The 21996-nt window shown below is 41.3% G+C and overlaps 1 protein-coding gene across 2 annotated transcripts; it reads left to right on the top strand.

Annotated features, from left to right (window-relative positions):
- The first annotated feature begins 1435 nt into the window (after positions 1–1435).
- On the top strand, positions 1436–21131 carry ZCCHC10 (zinc finger CCHC-type containing 10). 2 transcript variants are annotated; one of them, XM_019506347.1, is made up of 4 exons: positions 1436–1561; positions 12282–12443; positions 17319–17360; positions 19231–21131. In XM_019506347.1, the coding sequence occupies exons 1-4, from the start codon at positions 1479–1481 to the stop codon at positions 19496–19498; spliced, it is 555 nt and encodes a 184-aa protein (XP_019361892.1). In that variant the 5' UTR covers positions 1436–1478; the 3' UTR covers positions 19499–21131. The 2 variants fall into 2 exon arrangements, with proteins under 2 accessions (XP_019361892.1, XP_019361894.1); XM_019506349.1 differs by lacking the exon at positions 17319–17360.
- Positions 21132–21996: the final 865 nt, after the last annotated feature.

Here is a 21996-nt window from a genome sequence, read left to right as displayed (position 1 = left end):
GTTCAAAACGTTCAATGGTCAGCTCCATGTTCTGCAAACTCCTTGAAGTGTCCTTGATCCACCAATAACAAATCTTACAGCAAAAGGAATGAGTCTGAAAGTGCTTGATTGCGTAAGTAATAGTTTGCAGGTCTGTGTTCTTTTGTTGGGGATTTTTTTTTGACAATGTATGGAAACTCTTGCTGCGTCACCGCTGGTGTGCTGAATGGCTCACGCAAATCCATTTGGTAACACCCTGTGGATCTTATAATTGTGATTCAGTTTCAAAGTCATCTGAGATTGCAAGTCATTTTCCTTTCTGTTCAGAGTTAATTTCCTTGTTCTCCGTGATCAAAGTAGGTGTTATAAGCACTGTATGGAGATGCTTATCAGAGTAAAAACTATTTTTTCTTGACTGACATTTTTTTGACTTGTTAAAACACATTTTTTCTCCTCACCTGGACACTTGAGTCCAAAGTGAGTTCACAGCATCCTTTAAAAAAGTTAACTAAAGATATACTTTTTAAATAACGAAAAAGGAAAGGATTTGAGATTAAACATGCCCCTTGTTAGCACCAGCCCTATGGATCATGCCATAACAATCTGCTGAAACAGAACAAATCTCTTTTAGAACATTTTTGACCACCTCTAATATTGTAGTTTTGGCCCTAAAGCTGAGTGAAGCCCTGCCACTGCGCAGAGCTGCAGGGGAGCAGTGGAGACTTCACAGGTCTGACCACGAAGATGCAGGTTTGGTGTCTTTCTTAGGTGCATGCAGCCTGCACCAGACCTCCGCTACCTCTCACAGCTTTGGGGGAAAGGGACTCAAGTCCTGTTTGCAGCTCAGATCCCATTTTTGCTTTTCAGAGCAGCTAAAGTCCTCCCCGCTCCTCTTATTCCATGACAAATTCTTACAAGTTTTGACCTCGAGTCAAAAAGACACCGAAATGCGACTGCTGGCATGATGCAGATGGGTACAGATACAAAGTGCAAACATCTAGACCTCTTAGTTCAGCAATGCTACCAATGATAGTTGGTACCAGACCAGTGATATACAGAATGCCACTTTTGCGATTCCCTAGTTGGTCTACTACAAGGCATCGCTGCTGTACCAAGAAGTCTAGATTTTTGCATTTCCTTTTGTCTCAAACCAACACAGCTTCCAAACCAAATTCATCCCCGGTACAGATCCAGCAAGCACTTGGCCTCAACCCCCTGCTATAACACAGCCGCAGCAACAACCTCCGCCTCTGGAGGCAGTTCCCCACGAAACTAAGTATGACGTCACCGTGACGTCATCCCGGCGCTGGCTGTGCCCGCCTCGGGTGGGGGCTTGTGTCAGCCCCGCCTCCCGGCCAACATGGCGACGGGGAGGAGTAGAGAGGAGGCGGGGACGGGCCCGGCGCGCAGCCCTTCTAGCCCGCTGGCGGCTCGCGCTCGGTGGCAGCCGCCCGGCCGTCCCCCAATGGGGACGGAGGAGGAGGGCGGAATTGCCCGTCATGCCGCGCGCCGGGCCCATCACTTCCCGCCCAGGGGCTAAGATGGCGACTCCCATGCACCGACTCATCGCTCGGCGGCAGGCGTGAGTGCACGGGGCAGGGATGGGGACTGAGGGGCGGCGGGATCCCCCGGGCCGAGGGTTTCTCCCTGACCCTCTGTGCCTCGGGGCAGGGGTGGTGAAGGCGGTCCCGGTACTGACACATCAGAGCTGGGGAAAGAGTGGGTTCAGGTGACACCCGGTCTGGCTCTGAGGCGTCCCCCCACTACTTTATTCTTCCCCCCACCTTTAAGGTGTCCTGCTTGTTTGTTTGGACACAAGCATCAGCCCTGGAGGGTGGTGACTGACGACCAGGCTGCTCAGGGCTGAAATCCGAGGACGTGTCAGTCAGGTTAGGATTGTGCTGCTTGTTGCTAAGGTCAAGGGGATAATTAAGGTCCAAGAGGGAGGCCTTGATGAGGGTTTGACGCTCCTGCCCTTCCTGGGAGGACACACCTGATGCACCCGTGGTTTGCCAAACCTGTGCTGGGGACGTCAGACACGCTCCTGTTTTCACACTGAAAAGGGCAAGGGTTTCTGAGGCTGAGATTTTTTTTATTGGACTGACGGGGTTCCCACCAAGTTGAAAAAGGCACCTTGCACTCTTAGAGAAGCACAAAGATAAAGTTTAAACATCCACTGAAAATCATGTCGATCATGTTGCAGTACCTTGCTCACAGTAGCGTACAGATTTCCCTCGCCAACCATGGTTTTGACTATCCATGCGTAATGTGCTATATACCGTTTTGGCTACCATGGTATACAGTTTTGAGTAACCGCCACCTGCCATTTTCCCATAACCCTTTTGTCTTGCTAACCACGGGAACTTTAAGGAACCCAACCCCAGCAGCTGGTGAAGGAAACCTGCATTTCAAAATGGTTTTGGTGTTTGCTAAAGGGAAAAGAAGTAGAAAAGCGAAACTTTGGCTATGTAAATAGAGGAAATATATCAAAATGTACATAGGATTTCACTGTAGTGTTTAGGAGTCCATTCCTGGCAGGTCACTTTTATATATTTTTGGTGTCATAGGGTCTGGATAGTGTGATAGCATTTACTGTGTTTGCATCTCATTGTTATGTTTACATTTGGATTTCCCCCACTTCCTTCTTTTAATTGGAAAATTACAATTCTTAGTTGTCTCTGTAATAGTTATCTTAATTTCCTTTTTATCTTTGGCTTGGGACATAGTTTCTTTCCTTTAACTCATCCTTTCACATGCTGTTCATGAGTGCTTTTTGTATTGTGTTTTGTGTCTTCCCAGTTTTCATTTAGTTTGTGGTTGTTGATCTAGTGCTTGGTAAGAGTTTTGCTAGGTCTTGTGCACTTTTGTGAGAGCTTTTTACTGTTAGGGCTGTGTTTAGAAATGTGTATGGCCATCTTACTATGTTTGATCAGTCCTTCTCAGCAATTAGTATATTGCTCTCAAGTCTTGATCCTATAATTGCATAGTGTGTGGAATTCTCTCTGGATCAGAAGATAAGTGGCCTTGAAAGATGGCATATTACTATGTTGACATTTGATTATATTACCTTGTCCTCTAGTGAATACAGATATGTGCTGGTTTGACACTTGATGCCAAAAGTTGAATATTTGTGTTTGTATGTAGTTTGAGAGGCCAGATCCTTCTAATTCTGCTCTTGTAGAGTAATTGTGGCAGAAGCAGAAGTCTGTAGCCACTAGAAACTTCTTAGTATTTCGGTGTTGATTTGTTGTGACTTTTTCCCTTGTAATGCTTCTAAACCAGCACAAATTCTAACATAGATGCTTTATAATGGGTTTGTTCTATTAGTAGCTAATGATACCCTGTGGATAGTTGCTTAAACTACTTATTTAAAAAACAAACAAACCCTACCTTCTCTAAGTAAAAACTGGGACATAGTTTGTCACAAAGTAATCCTAGAAACTGACAGTGTCTTTTGGGTACCATGTGTAACTGGTTACACTCACAATGATGGGTAAGGTGTAAAAGTTTTTTGGTTGTATGGAGAAAGAAGAGGCGCAAAGAAATTACAAAGAGCCATTTGAAGACTATAAAAAACACCTGCAACTTTTGCCCCTTTTGAAATATGTACTAAAAATGTGCTCACAGCTAATCTGATGTTTGAAATGCTTGATACTTTTATGTCTGCTTAGTGAATGGCATTAATTCAGATAGATTTAAGGGTGCTTTCAAATACTGAAAGCTGTTTTCTAACTCTTATACTTAACATTTTGAAACATGATAGATTTAATGGCAATTTGAGTGTGTGTATTTAGCATCTAAACTAAGGAAGTTTGAATGATTTTGACAGTGTGAGAACTGTTCTGTAGAGACCCAAGCCAACTGCCAGCTGTCATATTTGCTTCTGAGGTAAAAATACCATGTTAATTTAGAGAGGATTTTTTTTCTTTTCCTTGGTGGAGGTGAAACAAATAAAAGGCACCAAAACTTAGAATCACAGAATCATAGAAAATTAGGGTTGGAAGGGACCTCAGGAGGTCATCTAGTCCAACCCACTGCTCAAAGCAGGACCAGCTCCAACTAGATCATCCCAGCCAAGGCTTTGTCTATCTGGGTCTTAAAAACCTCCAAGGGTGGAGAGTCCACAACCTTTACAGGTAACCTGTTCCAGTGTTTTACTACCCCCCTAGTGAGAGTGTTTGTCCTGATAATCTTAACCTAAACTTTCTTTACTGCAACTTGAGACCATGGCTCCTTGTTCTGTCATCTGCCACCACTGAGAATAGTCCAGCTCCATCCTCTTTTGAACCACCCTTTAGGTAGTTAAAGGCTGCTATTAAATTTCCACTTAATCTTGTCTTCTCTAGACTAAATAAACCCAGTTCCCTCAGTCTTTTCTCAGAAGTCATGTCCCTCAGCCCCCTCACCATTTTTGTTGCCATCCGCTGAACTCTTTCCAATTTGTCCATGTCCTTTCTGTAGTGGGGGGGCCCAAAACTGGACACAATACTCCGGATGTGGCCTCACCAGTGCAGAATAGAGGGGAAGAATCACTTCCCTTGTTCTGCTGGCTAGACTCCTACCAATGTTGCCCAATATGCCTTGAGCCTTCTTGGCAACCGGGGCATGCTGTTGGCTTATATTCAGTTTATTGTCTACTGTGGCCCCCCACCCCTTCCACCCCAGGTACTTCTCTGCAGAGCTGCTGCTTAGCCAGTTGGTCCCCAGCCTGTCCTGGTGCATGAGATTGCTCTGTCCTAAGTGCAGGACTTTACCCTTGTCCTTATTGAAACTCAATTGTTCTTATCCTCCAATTTGTCTAGGACTCTCTGAATCCTAACACTAATCTCCAGCATATCTACTACTCACTCCAACTTGTCCTATGTTTTCTTCATATCTTGTTATTTATTTATTTTTAGTTTTGTTAAAATACTGCCAGAAGTTGCAGATGTGCTGCATACCCAATATCATGCTAAAGCCCTGACCATTATGAGTTGTGGGTGCTTGCCAGTTTTTGGAAGTAGACCCTACGCATGCATATCTGGAAAAGTTTTCTTTTCCTAGTAGCCTACTGGAGGATTTGTCTAATACAAACTTTTGACCTCTCCTTTGTGGTTATACTCTCACAAATGTGGCTGTGCGTATGCACACAGTGTTTTTTGGTGACAGTATCGGCTATGCTGGCCAAAAAAAGCTGATTGCCGATAATGTCATTTTTTCTTATGTTGGTGCTGATCTGATATGGACTGATGTATCGATTTACCTTTTTAAAAAAAACCAATCCCCCCCCCCACCAACCAAACAACAAAAAACAAAAAAAGCCCCCCCAAAAACCAAAACAATTTGCAACTTTGATTCAGTGTTATTCTGCTTTGCTGGAGGGATAAATATTGATTATAAAAACAAAAAAATGAAAATCCATCATTTATCTTAAATCCTTTTAAAATGAATTTATTATGAACTCTCAAGGCCTAAACCTCTTGTACTATATTGAAATAAATAAAGATATGCTTCATCAATGTTAACAATGTTAACAGTCTCTTCGCTTAGTAAATCAGTCAGTTTTAAAAGAAAAAATACCTGTATGTCCTACAAATCTAGGGTCAATTTTTAAATAATAAAACAGCATTTTTAAAAATTGCTTGTTTATACTTTTAATTTAGTTTCCATCCAAATGCAGCTTAACACATCACCTGCCTTTAAAAAATTAGTAAATGAGATATAGGGGTTTAGGCTGTAGCTGTGTTGGTCTAAGGGCATAGGCAGACAAGGTTCTTTGGGTCAATCTGATATCTTTTATTAGACCAACTTAAATAGTTTGGAAAAACAAAAACCTGCTATATTCATCCCTGTATTCATCCCCTCTCGCCGCCCCCGCCTCAGCCTGTCTCCTAAACTGAGGAGTCAGTGGGCATCTTCACTAACTGCCTGTCTTGCTGTAGCCCAGCCTCTGGCCTCTTTACTATCCCTTCCATCCAGGAAGAGTACACACCAACTGCAGAGACTTCCTCAGCCTGACAAGGGGGTTTTTAAACCCAAAAACTTGCTAAAATTTTTTTTCCAACTATTTATGTTGGTCTAATAAAAGATATCAGATTCACCCAAAAAACCTTGTCTGCCTAAATGAGATATGGCATTCAGTATTTTCAGCCATAATAAAAAAATAAATACTTGGAATCTGACTGAAAGTATATTGAGCATTATAAGGAACAGTAACGTAGTGAATGTTTCATATTCATGTAGTATATCTTTTATGTTAGCAAAAAGAGTTACACCTTAAGTGCAAAGGCAACTGTTGATCCTCTGGATTATGGTGTACATGTAAGAAGCCCTAGTCAGATACCTGATGAATCCATTTTGTTGCAGCCACTCCCAGTTCGAGAGTGACACCGCTTGTTCTTAGTTTCACAGATCCATATGTTGTCTAGGCCAGTGCTTCTCCAAGTGGTGGTCTGCAGCGAGTTGCCAGGAAAGAAAGAGATATTTTCAGAAGCATAACATTGATACGTCATAGCTCCACAGTTTGTACGTTTCAACACTCCAGGTGACGTCACTTCGTGCGAGGTGTGAGGAAAGAGAAAGAAACAGCCAGTCACGCATTTTTGTAGAGCTGTTACACACAGTTGCTGCCACTGGCTGAACCGGGCACTGGTCCCTGGCCTGCTGGAAAAAAAAATTGCCGGTCCACCACGTGAGAGAGTTTGAGAAGCACTGGTCTAAGCCACTTTATGTTGAGCTGCAGCCAGTGCCAGATGTTCACTCCAGATTGGACAGAATTCTGCTCCTCCCAGCTTTCTGCATTGATGTTGAATGACTTCATGTCATTTTTGCACACATCGTGGTACTGCCATAGGGGGCAACCCTGCTTTCTAGAGCCATCTTGAATCTCCTTGTACAAAATATTCTTGCGGATATTGTTCTCTCATTCTCCTAATGTGGCTGATCGATTGCAACCTTTTCTTCTTGATTGTGGTTTCCAAGTGTGTCAGTCATGTTAGCTCCAGCACCTCTGTGGTTGGTATTCTGTCTTCTCACTTTATTTTCAGGATCTTACCTGAAAATATGAACCAATGACAATGAAGTCTTCCATATTAAAATAACTATAAAGTACAAATAAAAAGCAGGATTAAAATTACTTTAAACCAAGTATGTCTGCTTGATTTAAATCAGTCCAGCATTTTGTTTTGCATAGTAAGAAAACCAAATTGCTGTTATCTTCTATTTAAAATACATATAGTAGAAATCTGTCCCTAGAATAGCGGCTGAGAGAGGTCTTTTTTTAAAACAAAATGGCTTTTTGTCAAAATCAAAATCTTTTGTGAGAACGTATCAGTTTTAAAGGGTTTCTTAGTCTCAGCAGATGAAGACTGGGGAAAAGACCCAATGTAGAGCAGCCAGGAACCTGTGTAAAGGCAGTCACTTGGGATCCAGTTGGACAGAGGAAAGGGGCCTGAACCTGTCTGTGTGTCCTAACTCAGGCTATTGGCCTCTGAGGTCAGGCTCTGCTGTTCACATTTATTGGGTCAGAATGAGAGAGTGAATGACTTCATAGTCTTGTGGTTAGGGAGCTCATTTCAGAAGTGGGCAATGTAGGGCATTGAATCTATGCTACAGGTGAGCACCCACATCTCTGGGATGTTCTGTATGGTTTTTGTCATCTCTTTACCAAACATTATTGAAGGGGTTGGGTTTGCTGCAGGCTGGAGTAAGAAAAGCTTTGAAATCTCAGGGGGTTTTTTGTGGATTATAAAAACCATTTTCTGCATGTCTGTTTATCATTGGCTGGCTAATTTGGTTCTTGTTTTTAAAAAAATCTATATGACGGAATCATGACAATCATAGAAATCTAGGGCTGGAAGGGCTGCAGAAATTCAGCTAGCCCACTTCTAAGCTCTAGGCAGGAATGTCTTTGTCTGAATCATCCAGGCAAAATGTTTGTCTAAGCTGCACTGAAAACTTCCAAAGATGGAGATTGCGCCAACTCTCGAGATGATCTGTGACAGTGTTTAATCACCCTTGGAGTTAGAATATTCATTCGAACATCCAAACTCAAATTCTTTTGTTCCAGATTAAGACTGTTACGACTTGTGCCCTGTGGATGCAGAGAGTAGTTAGTCTCACCACCCCTTTACAAAAACCTAATTTGTTTTTGAAAGCTGTTATCAAATTCACCTGTAGTCTTCCCTTCTCCTGACTAAATAGCCCCAATTCTTCCAACTTTTCTTTAGAAGTCATATTTTCATATGTTGTTAACCATTCTGTGCTTAGGCTGAAAGCCTGCCTCTGCTATGCTGTAAGTCTGCCTCCATGTGTGTGTGCCCCCATGCACATGTACACTGACTCGCCATCAATATTTTCTGGCTACTTGAAGGCCAGAGAGCAACTGGAGAAGCCACTTTTTAAAATAGTAGGGTTTTGCTTTTCAGCATTTCTTTCCTGACTTGTGTGGTTATTAAGCCATTTCATTTTTACATAATGTTCAAAATAGGCCATGAGCTCAATGAGAAACTATACCAGGATCTTCTATGCAAGTGATGCCTATAAATGCAGCTGTTAAACTCCATCTGGAAAAGTCTCTAATGCTTACCTTTGTTGAAACACTTTTTAAAAGCTAAATTGATAGGTTGGAGCATAATTCCTAAAACAAAGCACCTTTGCCAGCTGTTTTCTTGTCTGTCATCATGGTACTTCCCAGGCATCATCTGTGAGAATTCCTTCCAAGCATTCCTCTTCCATCATTTGCTTGTTGGCGGACAAACAGCAGTAGTCCATTTGTTCCTAGTTTACTCATCATGGTATGTCCATAGATTTGATTAGCTCTGCCAGTCAAGCTAATCACAGTAAGACTGTCAGTGCTACCATTTCCAGCATCTAAGCCCAGGCAGATTTTCAAGTTCTCTCTGGAGAGTATGGATTCCTGGCAAGGTTGCAGATGTTCCCTGCAAACAATTATGCACCCCCTCTTTGACTCTAACGCTTTCCTGTCCTGTTGTAGGACCTGGTTATGAACTGAGAAGCAGTTCTTTCCTGTCTCAGTCTCTTGCCCAAAGTGCTGGGCTTCAGTTTTATCTCAGTGGGCTTCCCTAGTGGTCAGAAGGGAGCTGATGCAGCAAAATAAGTCCTCTCTTTACTAACCTTGATGCAGGGCAAGCAGCCGTATCGAAGATTTGGGCAGGCAGTATTACAGTCCTCACTACCCATTAGTATTTGTACCGTGTGTTGTTGTGAATTCAAGTGCTTTAACCTTCTCCTGAGTGTTAGGGAGAGATCTTTGAATGTGCTGGGATATCTCGCCACCAGAATGATTCATTATGACCTTGTATTCGGATTTGCATTGTAACATTAACAAAACACTATTTACTCCATAAGCTATTTTAGGGACTGACAGTAAAATATTTCTTTGACTATTTAGTGTATCACTTAAGCACTGGCTGTACTTTGTAGCTAAGAATGCTAGTTTCATCTTTATAAAAAGTTGTCTTATCTGGAAGCATGTTAGCAGACTAGGGGGAGATTGCCTAGTCAAGTGCAGTCTCCCTGGGCATTCTCTTGAGGGAGTCTGGATGAATTTTGTTCTTTGTCCAAGCTTTCTTTTGGGAGATGAGTGGGAGAGAGAAACTTCTAAAAACCTTTCAGAAGCCCTTGACTCCTGTTCAACCTACTTATTAAGCGTACTTGTTCCCAGTTGAAATTAAAGTTAATTGTTTGCCGTTAATTGCAAGTTTTAGTTGTTCCCCACTGAATCTCAGTCGGCACCATTTTTCAAGGCTGCGATATGAAATAGGAAATTTAGCCTAGAGTGTGGTGGATGTTATGTGCAAGACTGCTATTAAAAATGTGACAGAAGTGGGAGTCTTAAGTGATGACAAAGGCCAATGGAAACACAACTCTTAATTTGCCTCGAATGGCAACATTCAGCTCATTGCCAAACTGAAATGTTTGTCAGTACTAACAGCTCTTCACTGTCTCTGGATGTTAACTGTGCATTTAGGAATGTGCCTCTTTGCAGCACAAGCCTGTTACCTTCAGAGGGTCTGAATGGCCTGAGGTTTCAGAGCGAGTTTCATAGATTTCACAGACATTTGGGCTGGAAGGGACCCTGGAGGATCATCGAGTCCAGCCCCCTGCCCCAGGGGCAGGAAGTCAGCAGGGATCATAGTATCCCAGCAAGATAAACATCCAAATGTGTCTTGAAGGTGTTCAAAGTGGGTGCTTGAACCGCCTCCGGCGGCAGTCTATTCCAAACCTTGGGGGCTCGGGCAGTAAAGAAGTTCTTTCTTATGTCCAGCGTGAATTGGTTGCGGCGGAGTTTGTGACTGTTCGATCTTGTCATCCCTTGGGGTGCTCTGGTGAACAGACGTTCCCCCAGATCCTTATGAGCACCCCGATAAACTTATAGGTGGCCACCAGATCACCCCGAGCCTGCGCTTTTCCAGGTTTCCATGGAAAGAAGAATGATAAAAGGGAGAGTTTGTACAGTAAGCTAAGTAGAAGACTGGATGTTAGGAAGTTCTGAATTTTAATCCTGACTTTGACAATGACTCTTGTTATGACCTTGTCTGAATCACTTAACCTCACTGCTTCACTTTCCTCATATGTAAAATGAGGGCAATCCTTATAGGCATTTAGAGAAGATTGATGTGGTCTCAAAGTGCTGTAAAAACAGTTTCTCTTGAAGTAAATGAGAGAATCAGAGGAAGAATAAAATGGCATAAATTTTACATGCCTTTGTGTGTCAGTGGAAACCAGAGGGAACTTCCTTTTGTTGGATGAGTGTGACATAGATTTCTGTAACCCATGTTAACCTGAAAAGGAAGTCTTTATTCCTCTGTAAATTCTAGCAAACTATTGCAAAACTGTACTGCTTTAGGCTTGAACTTATTTGCACAACAAATTGGTACTTTATGCTCCTTCCCAAGTGGGTTAGTGTGCTCTAGAGCAACATTTCTCAACCTGTGGGTCGCAACCCAAAGGTGGGTCGCAAGATTATTTTAAAGGCTTGTGAGCAAATGCCAGAAAAACACACGAAAGCTCAGGTTTCCCCTTGCAGGCTGGAACGCTGCCAGCCTGCAAGGGGCTGCTTGGGGCATGGCCAGTATGCAGCCAGGCAGGGTCGTGGGAGCAGCCCCAGCAGCCGGATGAAGGTAAGCGTATGAGGAGTTGGGGTTGGAGGACTGGGGAGTGCCAGGGTGGGGAACGGGCAGTGTTTGCATGTGTGCATATGTGGAGCGGATGGGTGTGGAGGGGGGCAGGTGCCTGATGGCGGCTGGGAAAAGGTGGCTGGGTGCGAAGGCTGTGGCAGGGCAGAGGGGGATGGGGTGCTGTGGATCAAGCACCAGCAAGGCCTGTGGGGGTGGACCAAGCCATTGATCTTTGCAAATGGGTCCCAGAACGAAAAGGGTTGAGAACCACTGTTCTAGAGAACCATATGCACAAGAAAGCAGAAATGGGGTCAGGCTTGGGATAGAAAGACTGAAATGCTACCTTGAATCTGCCATGCTGTATCTGCACTTCTGTGATGAAAGTCACTGATTGTCAGTTGACATAGTAGGATCTCTCTCACAAGGAACACAGTGTCCTATTTAGTCTGACTGTTAAATCTCAGGGCTTGGGAATTAAGTTTCCTAAAACACTGCAACAAACTGAATCACTGTATTGGCAGTTTTCTGATTGCTTGCCTGAAGAAAGCTGAAGAGACATGTGCATCTTCTTGTTAGGGCTTAACAGTGGGTACAACTCACGTTGATCTTATCATGTATCCATGTTTCCAGCACGTGGTCCAGGAATGCAAATTGTGATGCCAGAAATAATGTTGAAGATTTGTTTTTAATAAAGTCAATCTGTGTTCATTGGATATAACTGAAGAGTTGCTTCATTTTTCTGGTTTCATCAGTCATGCGGATGGTAATGTCTGAAGGGGATGGGGTGTTTTGGCATTTAGGAGTGACTGAGAAAGAGGTCAGCCAGTCCGAATTACTGAATTAAAATGTGACCCGTGTGCCAGGGTGTCACCCAAGTGACAGATGCACTTTTGCTTTTATTTTGACAGAAAGGGTGTTGTTTTGCTCAGGTTCTGGAGAAGAAAAGACCATGATCCTGCAAGTGACTGTACACTGGCATGTGCCCATGCCTGTCTAGTCTCAGCAAAACTCAGGCGTGTTCTGACTTGAGCCATGTCCAGGAGCCAGTAACAAGAAGCAGACATTTGAAGTTTAGATTAACAGGAGTGATATATGTTCTCAAGAACTAATATGTTGAAATACACTAACTTTAAATAGTGCTTGACTCCAAACCTACACTTAAGCAATTCTGCATTTTTATAGGGAGGCAAATAAGCAGCATGTGAGATGTCAGAAATGTTTGGAATTTGGCCATTGGACCTATGAATGTACAGGAAAAAGAAAATATTTGCATAGACCATCACGGACAGCACAATTAGCGAAAACTCTCAAAGAAAAAGAACATCGACTGTTACTGCAGCAAAGGTAAGGTCAGCTAAACAAAAAGCTTGCAGTGCATTGTGTATGGTGTGTGTCTAGGCAAGACTGAGGCCTGGTATGTTTTTTGTTTTTGTTTTTTGTGTTGTGTTGTTTTGGTTGTCTTCAGTCTGCACACCTAACTCATTGATTTGTTTTTATGTTGAGGGGTGAGGGATATACTTACTTATATCCACAGCTTATTTTGCAGCTTCTCCCTGTCTTAATGTAGGCCAATAATGCAATTAAACAAAGCAAGAGGATGACAGTGCAGTTAAAATGAGGAATTGGGTCTCTATAGCAGAGTATTGTTTTTAAGCTAAGAGAACAACTTGCTGTACTTTTTTTGTGGTGTAGAGGCAGCCGCCATAATTAGAGACCAATTCAGCAATTCTTTCATTTTTATGCTTTAACCATAAATGAGCATAATTCAAAACATGGGTTTTCCATATTCAGTGATGAAGAATAAAAGATGAGCAGGTGAACAAGATCTGGATTAACATGTACTGTCAGTTCCTTATCCCTAAAAATATCAGTGGTACATCTCATTGGATTAAGAGACCTGTTTGCAGCTTTGCCACCTGAGATACCTGGACTGGTGCCACCTACAACTAAGCAAAAAAAAATCATACTAAGCTTTGGTTTTTATTTCAAGTGCCCTATAGATAGATAGAATTCCTTCTTCTGATTGATTCTCTCAGCTAGCAGAATTAAGTATTTGAACAATTTGTGTTTTATCAAAGTAATATAAAAGGACAGACCATATCATTTTATGCTGACCATCTTTTGTCAACAGTTTCATTGCAGCTTGAGTTCAACTTTGCTATCAGTAGCAGTAGTTGTGGGGGGTGGGGAGGACAGACGTTAACATTGGCAAGGACTAAAGCCTGTTAAATATTGTGTTGTGCAGACTTGTTTGAAGTACCAAAATGCTTAATATTGTCAGCCAACTGGAACCCAAATAGTTTAATGCATTCTCATTCTAATTCCACCTTCCCTTTATCACTTGGTTATTAGTTTCTGAATCTTTTTCTTTTGGGGCTGAAACTTTCCATGCCAAGTTCTCTACATGAAGGTAAAGCTTAAGTTTAAGCAAACATGGTGCAGTTTTTTTAAAATAATCTTCCTTATCGCAACAAATTTTCTCAACTTTTTAAAAGGTTTTAGGTGGGAATAATTTGGGGCTGGAGAGGTTTAATTTGGAATGAAGATGATCCTTGATGAGATTAACCTTTTTGTGTTCTAGTAATTGGTTTTGATGTAGCGGTTTAGGAGTTTGAAAATTATAAATGGCAAAATCACAGTGACTTTTCAAATCAAGCACTTCTTAAATAATTCTCTTGTTCGTGGAGAAAAGAGAATGGATGTGGTCTGAGAAACTTATACTTTCCTTTTGAAAAAGGAATTGGACAGGAGTGCTTAATTCAGCATGCAGAATATCTTATTTCTGTTGGGATAAAGTGCACGCAAAAATTGGGAGTATTCTTTTGGCTTTTAATTAAACATATGCATATGTACACAGGGGCCCAATTGGAGCAGTTGTCATCTGGAACGTTCTCAACTCTTGACGCACGGTAGTCTTGGTTATTAAATAGCCAAATCTATGCAATCTGTTCTTACAGAGGCAAACAAGTCCAGTTGTCTGAGGTGGGCTGACATCATGAAACAGTGTTTTCACCCTGATTCTGCTAGTGAGAGAATAATTATTGGTTTAGGTGGAAGGCGGGATTTGAAACAAGGACTTTCACAACTCAGTAATTCTGGTCATGTAGTCTCCTGGGACAAAAAGATCATGCACTTTGGTGTTACGTTTACTACAGTTTGAGGCAGCATTTAAACGTTTCCTGGCTGCCATCTCTTCAGCGTATCAAGTAATGCAGAATAGAAGGTTTGGAAGATGGAAGTGAATTGAGGCTGAAAATGTAAATATGGTTAAACATTGCCAGAAGTGTTGCGAGTAAAAGGAGGATGGAAGAATTGAAAAGTTGTTTGTTTTTTCTTTTTACTAGAAAGAGTAAATGTTTCTAAAAGACCAAATTGTTTATAACCTGAATGTGCTTTGTTCAGCGTATTGTGATGCTGAGACATCTCACACTTATCTACATCCTGGGCATACACATACTGACTTCTTTATTGGCAAACAGTATCACAACTACTGAACAATAAAGAGGCTTTACAGGTTTTAGGCTGATCACTTTCAAGTTTTGTGCAGCTTGATGTGACATTATATGCAAGCTAATTAATTTATTTGCATTTTTGTAATCAGTCTACATAACTTTGTACTCCAGCTGCATATGAAGAAAGGAGTATGAATTCAGTGCTCATGACAAGCTGATGGAATTAGAAGTCTAGGTGTATCTATAAATCTGAAGTAGGAGAAGCATCTCACAGATGTCACCCACCAGCTCGCCTCTGTGGAGAACTTCATCTTGGAGCTGCAGAAGCAGTTCACTGTCTGTGACTTCTGAATTTCTTTGTTGTGTCTGTCACTTGGTGCATAATATAATCATCTTGTAATGTGGAAGCTGGACCTATGACACCTCAGACTTACCTTGTATAGGGGCCACTAACTAACTGCAAGCGGGGAATAATGTTTTTAATCCCTACTTTGTCCATCGGGTTTGCACTAATTTCCTAAAGTTAAAAGATCTCTGAAACTAATAGTAAAACCTGGAAGCATCCAGTCCTTCAAGTGCTAAAGTTACGTTTTCAAGTGTGAAGCTTGTTTTTTCTGTAAAGATAAAGTTGTTAAATAAAGTTCTGATGTTTTTCAAATTGCATAGGCAGGGTTGTCTTTGCCTGCACTTAAAAGCAGTCTCTGCCACTTTAGACCAATAGTATTTCCTCCATCCTCTCATTGAAGGGACAATTCACATGAAAATCTAGGCATTAACACAACATTCAAATGCATCTCCAAATCCAGGGTTCAGGGGTTTTTTCAATATAAAATTTGCCACAGCTGTCCCAGGGGCTGGCACTAACTTGCAAATATTTTTTCTTCTCAGGCCTCAGCTAAGTTTGATCCCCAACTTTCTAAGCCTCACCCCAAACTTCTTCTACTTTAGTTGGAGGAGTAAACTGGTGGCCAGAAAACTTGTTACTCTCCTGAGGAGCAGTGTTTAGAGGTGGCTAGGAGTGGGGAAGACAGTTTGCTTATCATTAGGTTAAACAATTACTTTGAAGTAAAAACTTAAACTGGTTTAGGTGTAACTTCTGCCCCTAGTCATAATGCCACTGGCTCTGAGAGTGGTAGAATATGATACAGCAGAAGGTTGCCATGTGAAATGATGGACCTGTCTGGGTCATCTAAAGAAATGGAGCCTCTATCTGGATTGAAAAACACAACCTTTTTCCTCTTGTGTTACAGGACTTTTCACGTTTCCATGGAGGCACTAGTTTTGTAAATCTTTGTATGCTAACTGCTAAAGAGGGACAGAGATCCATTCTGTGTTAGGATGCCTTAGACCATCTTATGTCATTGAGTCCACTTCTTCTGAAGGGTAATCTGGGTACTAATTCCAGCTCTGGTCAGCTTCTCAGTTTATCTGTAAAAAAGGATGTAGATGTACATCATCTAAAGTAGGGCTCGTGGGTCTGGATCAGTTCACTTGTGAAGTATACAAGGAACAATAACATTCACTAGAAGAGGTAGGTTATGACTTGTTGGCTTTTGACTTGTACAGCTCAGTGTATCTTCCCTTAGGCTACAGAAGACTGGATGAGGGAAACTCTTATATCCAGAAATATCATGTTTTAACCCTTGTGGGAATGAGTGAGCCTGTAAAATGCCCAAGTGTATTGCATGAAGTGTGACATTAGGCACTCTACATTCCTTTTTCATGTTACTACTGGTAGCAGGAAAATGGTTTTTGAGGAGGCAAATGTAGCACTAGTTGCATTGAAAGAAAGAAAGGGAAGAAGCATGCTTTTGCAATCTCTGTGGACAAGTTCTTCCAAGTAAAACCTTTACATGTTCATCTTTTAAGTGATATGTGAGTAACTGGATTGTAAAACACAGGAAGAGGTTTTTTTACTTGTATTTTGTTTTTTCATACTATTGAGCCTTGAGTTTTGTTTTTTAAAGGACATAATTCTTGTTCCAGAAAGACCTGAAGTACATGTATATGAGCCCCAAAGAGGTGAATGGGATATTAGGCATTTTTAAATAAAGCACATGCTTAAGTGTTTTCTAACCAGGAATGAGTTTGCTTACGTGCATAAATACTTTGCTGAACGGAGGCTTTGGTGCTGTCCTGCTGTTGGCAGGAAGACGAAATGGAGTGCTCAGGGGCAACTTGGCCCACAATTGATTTTTTTTTTTTTTGTTAAAAGGATTTTTGAATAGTAAGAACAATCAGAATATCTCCATGGGATATTTATAACGCCAAAGGAAAGTGTTTGTTAAAGAAGCTTTCCTTTAGAATCCAAGCTCTCTATCTTTGTGAATGCATGAGAACCTGAAAGGGAAATGGCTAGAAACCATGAGTAAAAATGGACTAGTTTGTCTTTAGATTGACATTGGTCACTGTATTTGTGTTGAAAACTAAATTTGATTTTAAAAAGTTTTTGTTTTTAAAAAAATATAAGGTATTGCTAATGTAAGTGAAATTAACTTTTGCCCACTTTTTGTCAAAATGACAGTGTTCTTTAAAAATAGAGAGGGGCATCTAAAATATGACACATTTAACACAAAAGGTAAAATGCCAGCTGAGAGCAGATATAATGGCCAAAGTTCAGTTGGAATCATTACAACACACTGCTCACCTTTTTCTTTTCAGTGGGATGATGATTTTCTAGTATAAACCTTGGCTTCACTGTACATTTATCTACTTAACCTTTCCCACTGCATTAATCAAAGCCATTGTTTTTCCCCCTTTCAATTAGCACTGGAGAAAGTACTGCAGAAAGGAAGAACAAGAAAAAAAGGTATGTGGGGAATAATGAAAACTATACAGTGCAGTGCCTAATCTTGCACTGAGTTGTGATAAATTATTTGGAAGAGGGCGTGTTGGAAATGGAAATAAAAATTATAGGGTTTTATTGTGTTTAACCTCTTATAGTCCAGAAATGCATATAATGTAGCATGATTTAACTTTCTCCTAATCTCCAAACTTTAATTCTTTGTCCCCAGTTGTTCCTCTGTGTACCCTTCCCTTAAATAGTGAAAATAGTCCTTTCTTTGGCTGGGTGGGTATTAAGTATGTTTCAAGTAACTAAAAAATGGTGCTGGAGGAAGAGAGAGAGAACCATGGGGGGACCCCTGCCTGCTCTCCCAGCCCCATCAATGGCTGCCCTGCCTGGCCCTAGCTCCTGGCTCTGGGGTGGGGGAAGCCCCGCACTTACTGGCTTCTGCTTTGCGGGGGGAGGGGGCACAAATCCCTGCTGCCCCACACTGCCCTGTGCTGCATGGGGGGGGCGGTCTGCCATGAGCCCCCAGAAGCCCTGATGGCTGCTGCAGCAGCTGGTGAGTGCAGGGCTTTTTTAAGAGCTGGGGCTGGGCAGCCATGGGGGGGCGGGCATGGGAGAGCAGGCTTGGTGCTTGTGGCAGAGCCCCCCCTACAACAAAGGGCAGTTGGGGGGCAACAGGGATCGTGCCCCTGCCTGGCAGGAGCCTGCGAGTGTGGGGCTTTTTTTTTTTTTTAAACTGGGAGCTGGGGCCAGGCAGGGCAGCCATTGGGGCAGGGAGAGCTGGCGGGGGTATGGGGACCTGTTTGGCTTGGCAATTCAGCTGATTCGTCGGCAGCCAAATCTCCGAATCGGATTTGGCCGAATCGATTTGGGACCGTGATTCAGATCACCAAATCGAATCACTGTCCCCTGAATCGGCCAAATCCAAAGTGAATACTAGCTGCTTTGCCCAGGCCTAATGTGATCAGGTCCAGTATGCAGTATCGGAGACCTACCTAATTTAGTGCGCCTTATATAAAACAGATGCTATTGGTATGTTGTTGCAGTAGAATTACAAAATCTATTTGGAAGGCACCAAAAGCATCACACAGCAAGGAAGAAAACTTTGTCATATTTTGAAATAAATATTCTAGAGCATTATGAAATAGTGCTTTTTTCACGTCACCTAAGCTGTATTTGTCCCTTCCTGCTCTGAGTTAAAGGTTTGCCCCAAAAGTTGATGTCTCTTTATAAGTAATGTAACTGACTATTTCATCTGAAATGAGAGAGCTGTTTCCTCTTTCTGCATTGTCCCTTAGCATCCCATTCACGTGGATTTTAGATGTTGCTTTTAAGTACCCACCCAGTTGTCTGTGTAATTGATCCAGATTATTCAAAATACCTCATCTGCATTAAATATAATCTGAATTCCATTTCCCACAGTGGGCATCCTCCACCCCAGTATTTTTGAGTTGGAAAAAAAGATTCCAGTTGTGTGTTAAAATCTTAATGACGCATAATTGCATAATGCATGCATTCACCAAGTAAAGATACCTGCCCTCAGTAACGATGACATCCTAGTCCCAAAATGTAAACCCCCTCTTTTTTCCTGTAGTTCTGTTTTGTCATTTTAAGGATTGTCAGAATATTTAATGATATCTGGGGTGCGTGTATATATTTTCACTTTACCATTATTAAAATAGGTAAGGGGTAATTGTTGAAGATGGAAACAAGAATGGGGAGGAAAAGCCTGCTTCAGGCAGAATCAGGTCTGGAAAATTTCAGCCCAAAAGGTGAATGTTTTTGAGCTTGTGTAAACATTGTGGTGCAGTTTTAGCTACAGTAGGTCTGTCTGGTGACCACTGTAGGGGGGAGAGCCTCTCATCTATCCTTTTAATACTTCTTGCAGGTCTAAGAGTGTGACTAGCTCCAGCAGCAGTAGCAGCATCAGTTCAGCTAGTGAGTCTTCATCAGAGAGTGAAGATTCCTCTACTACTTCTTCGTCCGATGATAGTGACAGTGATGAAAGCTCTTCCACTTCCTCATCCTCTCCATCTTCAAGTAGTTCTTCTTCTTCCTCAGACTTCGAGTCAGATTCTAGTTCCTCCAGTAGCAGCAGCACCAGCACAGACAGTAGCTCTGAGGATGAACCACCGAAGAAGAAAAAGAAGAAATAGTGTGGTACAATTTAGGACTGTTGTTATGAATGATGACAATGTCATTTTCCAAGGAGGTTTTGAATACGTTATTGCCAAACAGTTCAACTGGTCAATATTTCTACAGTTAAAAAAAACTTTCTAAGTGTTTTACAAATTAGATCGTAGGACCTAAAGTTAGTAAATGGCAAGTGAGACTTACTGAAAGAGTATTTTTGTGGTCAATCCTTTCACAGGAAATTTTACTTTTTTAGTTTAAGAATCTATCATCAGATCTGATTATATGAACTCTAAGGCCCAGTAACCCTTGTTTACATGCTGGAAAGCAAAAGCTTGTTTCAGATCATGCTGTGCACTTCATATACCAACTCTGCATTTACAGCAGCTTAATTTATGTTTTGGGAAATCTTATAAACTAGCTGGGGGAGGAAGCAGAATGACAGTTTCTAACCTCATTGGCCACAAAGTGCTAGAATATCTCAGAACTGAATGCGGCATTGCACAGAAGGTGACTTCCACCCCCTTTTTAACGAGTATATTATACTTTGCTGCTGAGCTTTTCTCAGACGGCTTTTCCTGATGTTTCAGATCAGATATTAATTGCAACATATAAAATTTTTATTACAGCTAATTTGTTGGAGATAAATTTGCTGTTTGTACTGTACAAAGGCTTTAGTGTTTTCAACTTGGCCTGTTTCTGAGCTCATGGAACAGTAACATTCTCGGAGACAAAGAATGTCTCTTGCACCAGCAGCATCTGAATAAGACAGGGTATGGGGGGAGGACAATAACTGTTGCTGCTTAGGAGACTCATCCTTGTGCCTTTCTTATGAATTAAATGTATGCTAATGAGAGGAGCTAGTGTGGGTTTTTTCATGACTCGCGCAGCCATCTACACAAAAATATCGGTCAAGGAACCTAGCAAAATGATAGTAACATAAATGAGGCACTATTTTCAAGGAGAGAGAAGAAGGTTATTTTCATTGGAGTTTGGTAAATAAGTCACCTTTAAATATAGCTCCCAAAAGGAAAATGTTTCCCTTTTACTATTTTTGCAAAAAACTGTTGTGTAGTGTAAGATTGCCAATTTGTGTTGTTGGGCACATGATGACTGGCAGTATAGTCTGCAGTATAAAATGATTGCTTGGATCTGTCCATTATTTTTAAATAAAAGTGTGTATGTATCTGTATTTAAAAAAAAAAAAAAACTAGCATGGAAGGTACAAGTTAGGCAAAAAAAAATACTGCAGGATATTTCTTGCTAGTTGTTAAATGGAACTAATTTGCTATTGTGGTAAACTAAGCAGTTGGCATTAGTCATTTAACTTGTGATGCGGTCTCCTTTTAAATTTCTTATTGACAGAGTTCCCTTTTTTTGGGAGGGGGCCCTCATATGTGAAAAAATGGTTTGGGTAAAATATAGTAATTAAACTATTTTTTATATTTTTATGGAAAAGGTAGTGTGTAGAATTTACTTTGGAATAAAATGTGCTTCTATTTAAATGTTTGAAAATATGTTGTGTGTTTTAGTCTGTAATCATTTATGTTTTACAGAACTGGCTGCAGACTGTAAATAAAACTACCAGGAAGTTGTTTGAGTCATCCTAGAGAATGTATCATTTAAATGGAAAATTTAATAAATTATTAAAAACTATTTGCTAAGTTTATGGTCATTTGAAAGTCCATAAGGTATAGTATATAATTAAGATAAAGTTACTAGGGAGAATAACTTTAGAAAATGGGGGGTATTGGCAATTAGTTTTATTGTAGGCTTCATAGCCCTGTCTACTCAGCCCAAACAGACTGGCTGTCACTTGTTAGAGCAAGAGTAAATCCTCAGTAGTTCCTCAGTTAAATGGCACAGTTGGAACAGAGGCTTTACTGGAAGGATATGTAAGTTATAGCATGGAGGGAAACAAATTCAGATTTCTGGCTCAGGACCTAAGAATTGGCAGCAAAGTGAAGATGATGAGTAGGCTTGGCAGAATTTCATTTTTATTTTTTTTAAATAATTATTGACAAGTAATAGCAATGTTTATATTTAAGCATATAGTTATATTTTTTTAAATTTTAAATTTTCAGGATTGTACAAAATTAACTGTGTTTAACTGACTGCCACGAGCAACGTAACTAGTGTAGGGCTGCCACCAGCTGAGCAGCAGAGCTGCCATCAGTCCAGGCTCTGCTCACCCATAGCTCCCTTGCCCACTTTGTCACTTCCTCTTCTTTTGTTCCCAGTCCCCTGGGATTCCTGGGAATTGCAGTTCGAACTGCAGTCAACAGGGGTCTGTAGGACTGCTCCCTGTGTCATCACACACTCCATCAGTCATAATTTTTCTTATGTCCACTTTCTATATATTTTGATTATTAATGATGGAAATATTTTTTTGCTGGTCTGAGCATGAGGTGAAATCGACATTTATCAACGTTTACCAATGTAAAGAGAGAATCCTGCCAAACCTAATAACGAGGGAGGTTATGGAGCGCTGTGGAGGCTAGGGCAAGAGGCTGGGTGATCC

Source organism: Gavialis gangeticus, unplaced genomic scaffold (assembly GCF_001723915.1).
Source record: "Gavialis gangeticus isolate Ggan-Ray unplaced genomic scaffold, GavGan_comp1, whole genome shotgun sequence".
In the NCBI taxonomy this organism is placed as follows: Eukaryota; Metazoa; Chordata; order Crocodylia; family Gavialidae; genus Gavialis; species Gavialis gangeticus.
Note: the sequence above shows the minus strand (reverse complement) of the source record. Positions and strands in the feature narration are given on the sequence as shown.

What these genes read in the sequence shown, in the direction of transcription:
- ZCCHC10 (XM_019506347.1), top strand. Translation starts at nt 1,479, where the DNA reads ATGCCGCGCGCCGGGCCCATCACTTCCCGCCCAGGGGCTAAGATGGCG. An exon ending in CTCATCGCTCGGCGGCAGGC is followed by an intron (nt 1,562 to 12,281) that starts GTGAGTGCACGG and finishes GCATTTTTATAG; the next exon opens with GGAGGCAAATAAGCAGCATG. An exon ending in CGACTGTTACTGCAGCAAAG is followed by an intron (nt 12,444 to 17,318) that starts GTAAGGTCAGCT and finishes CCTTTCAATTAG; the next exon opens with CACTGGAGAAAGTACTGCAG.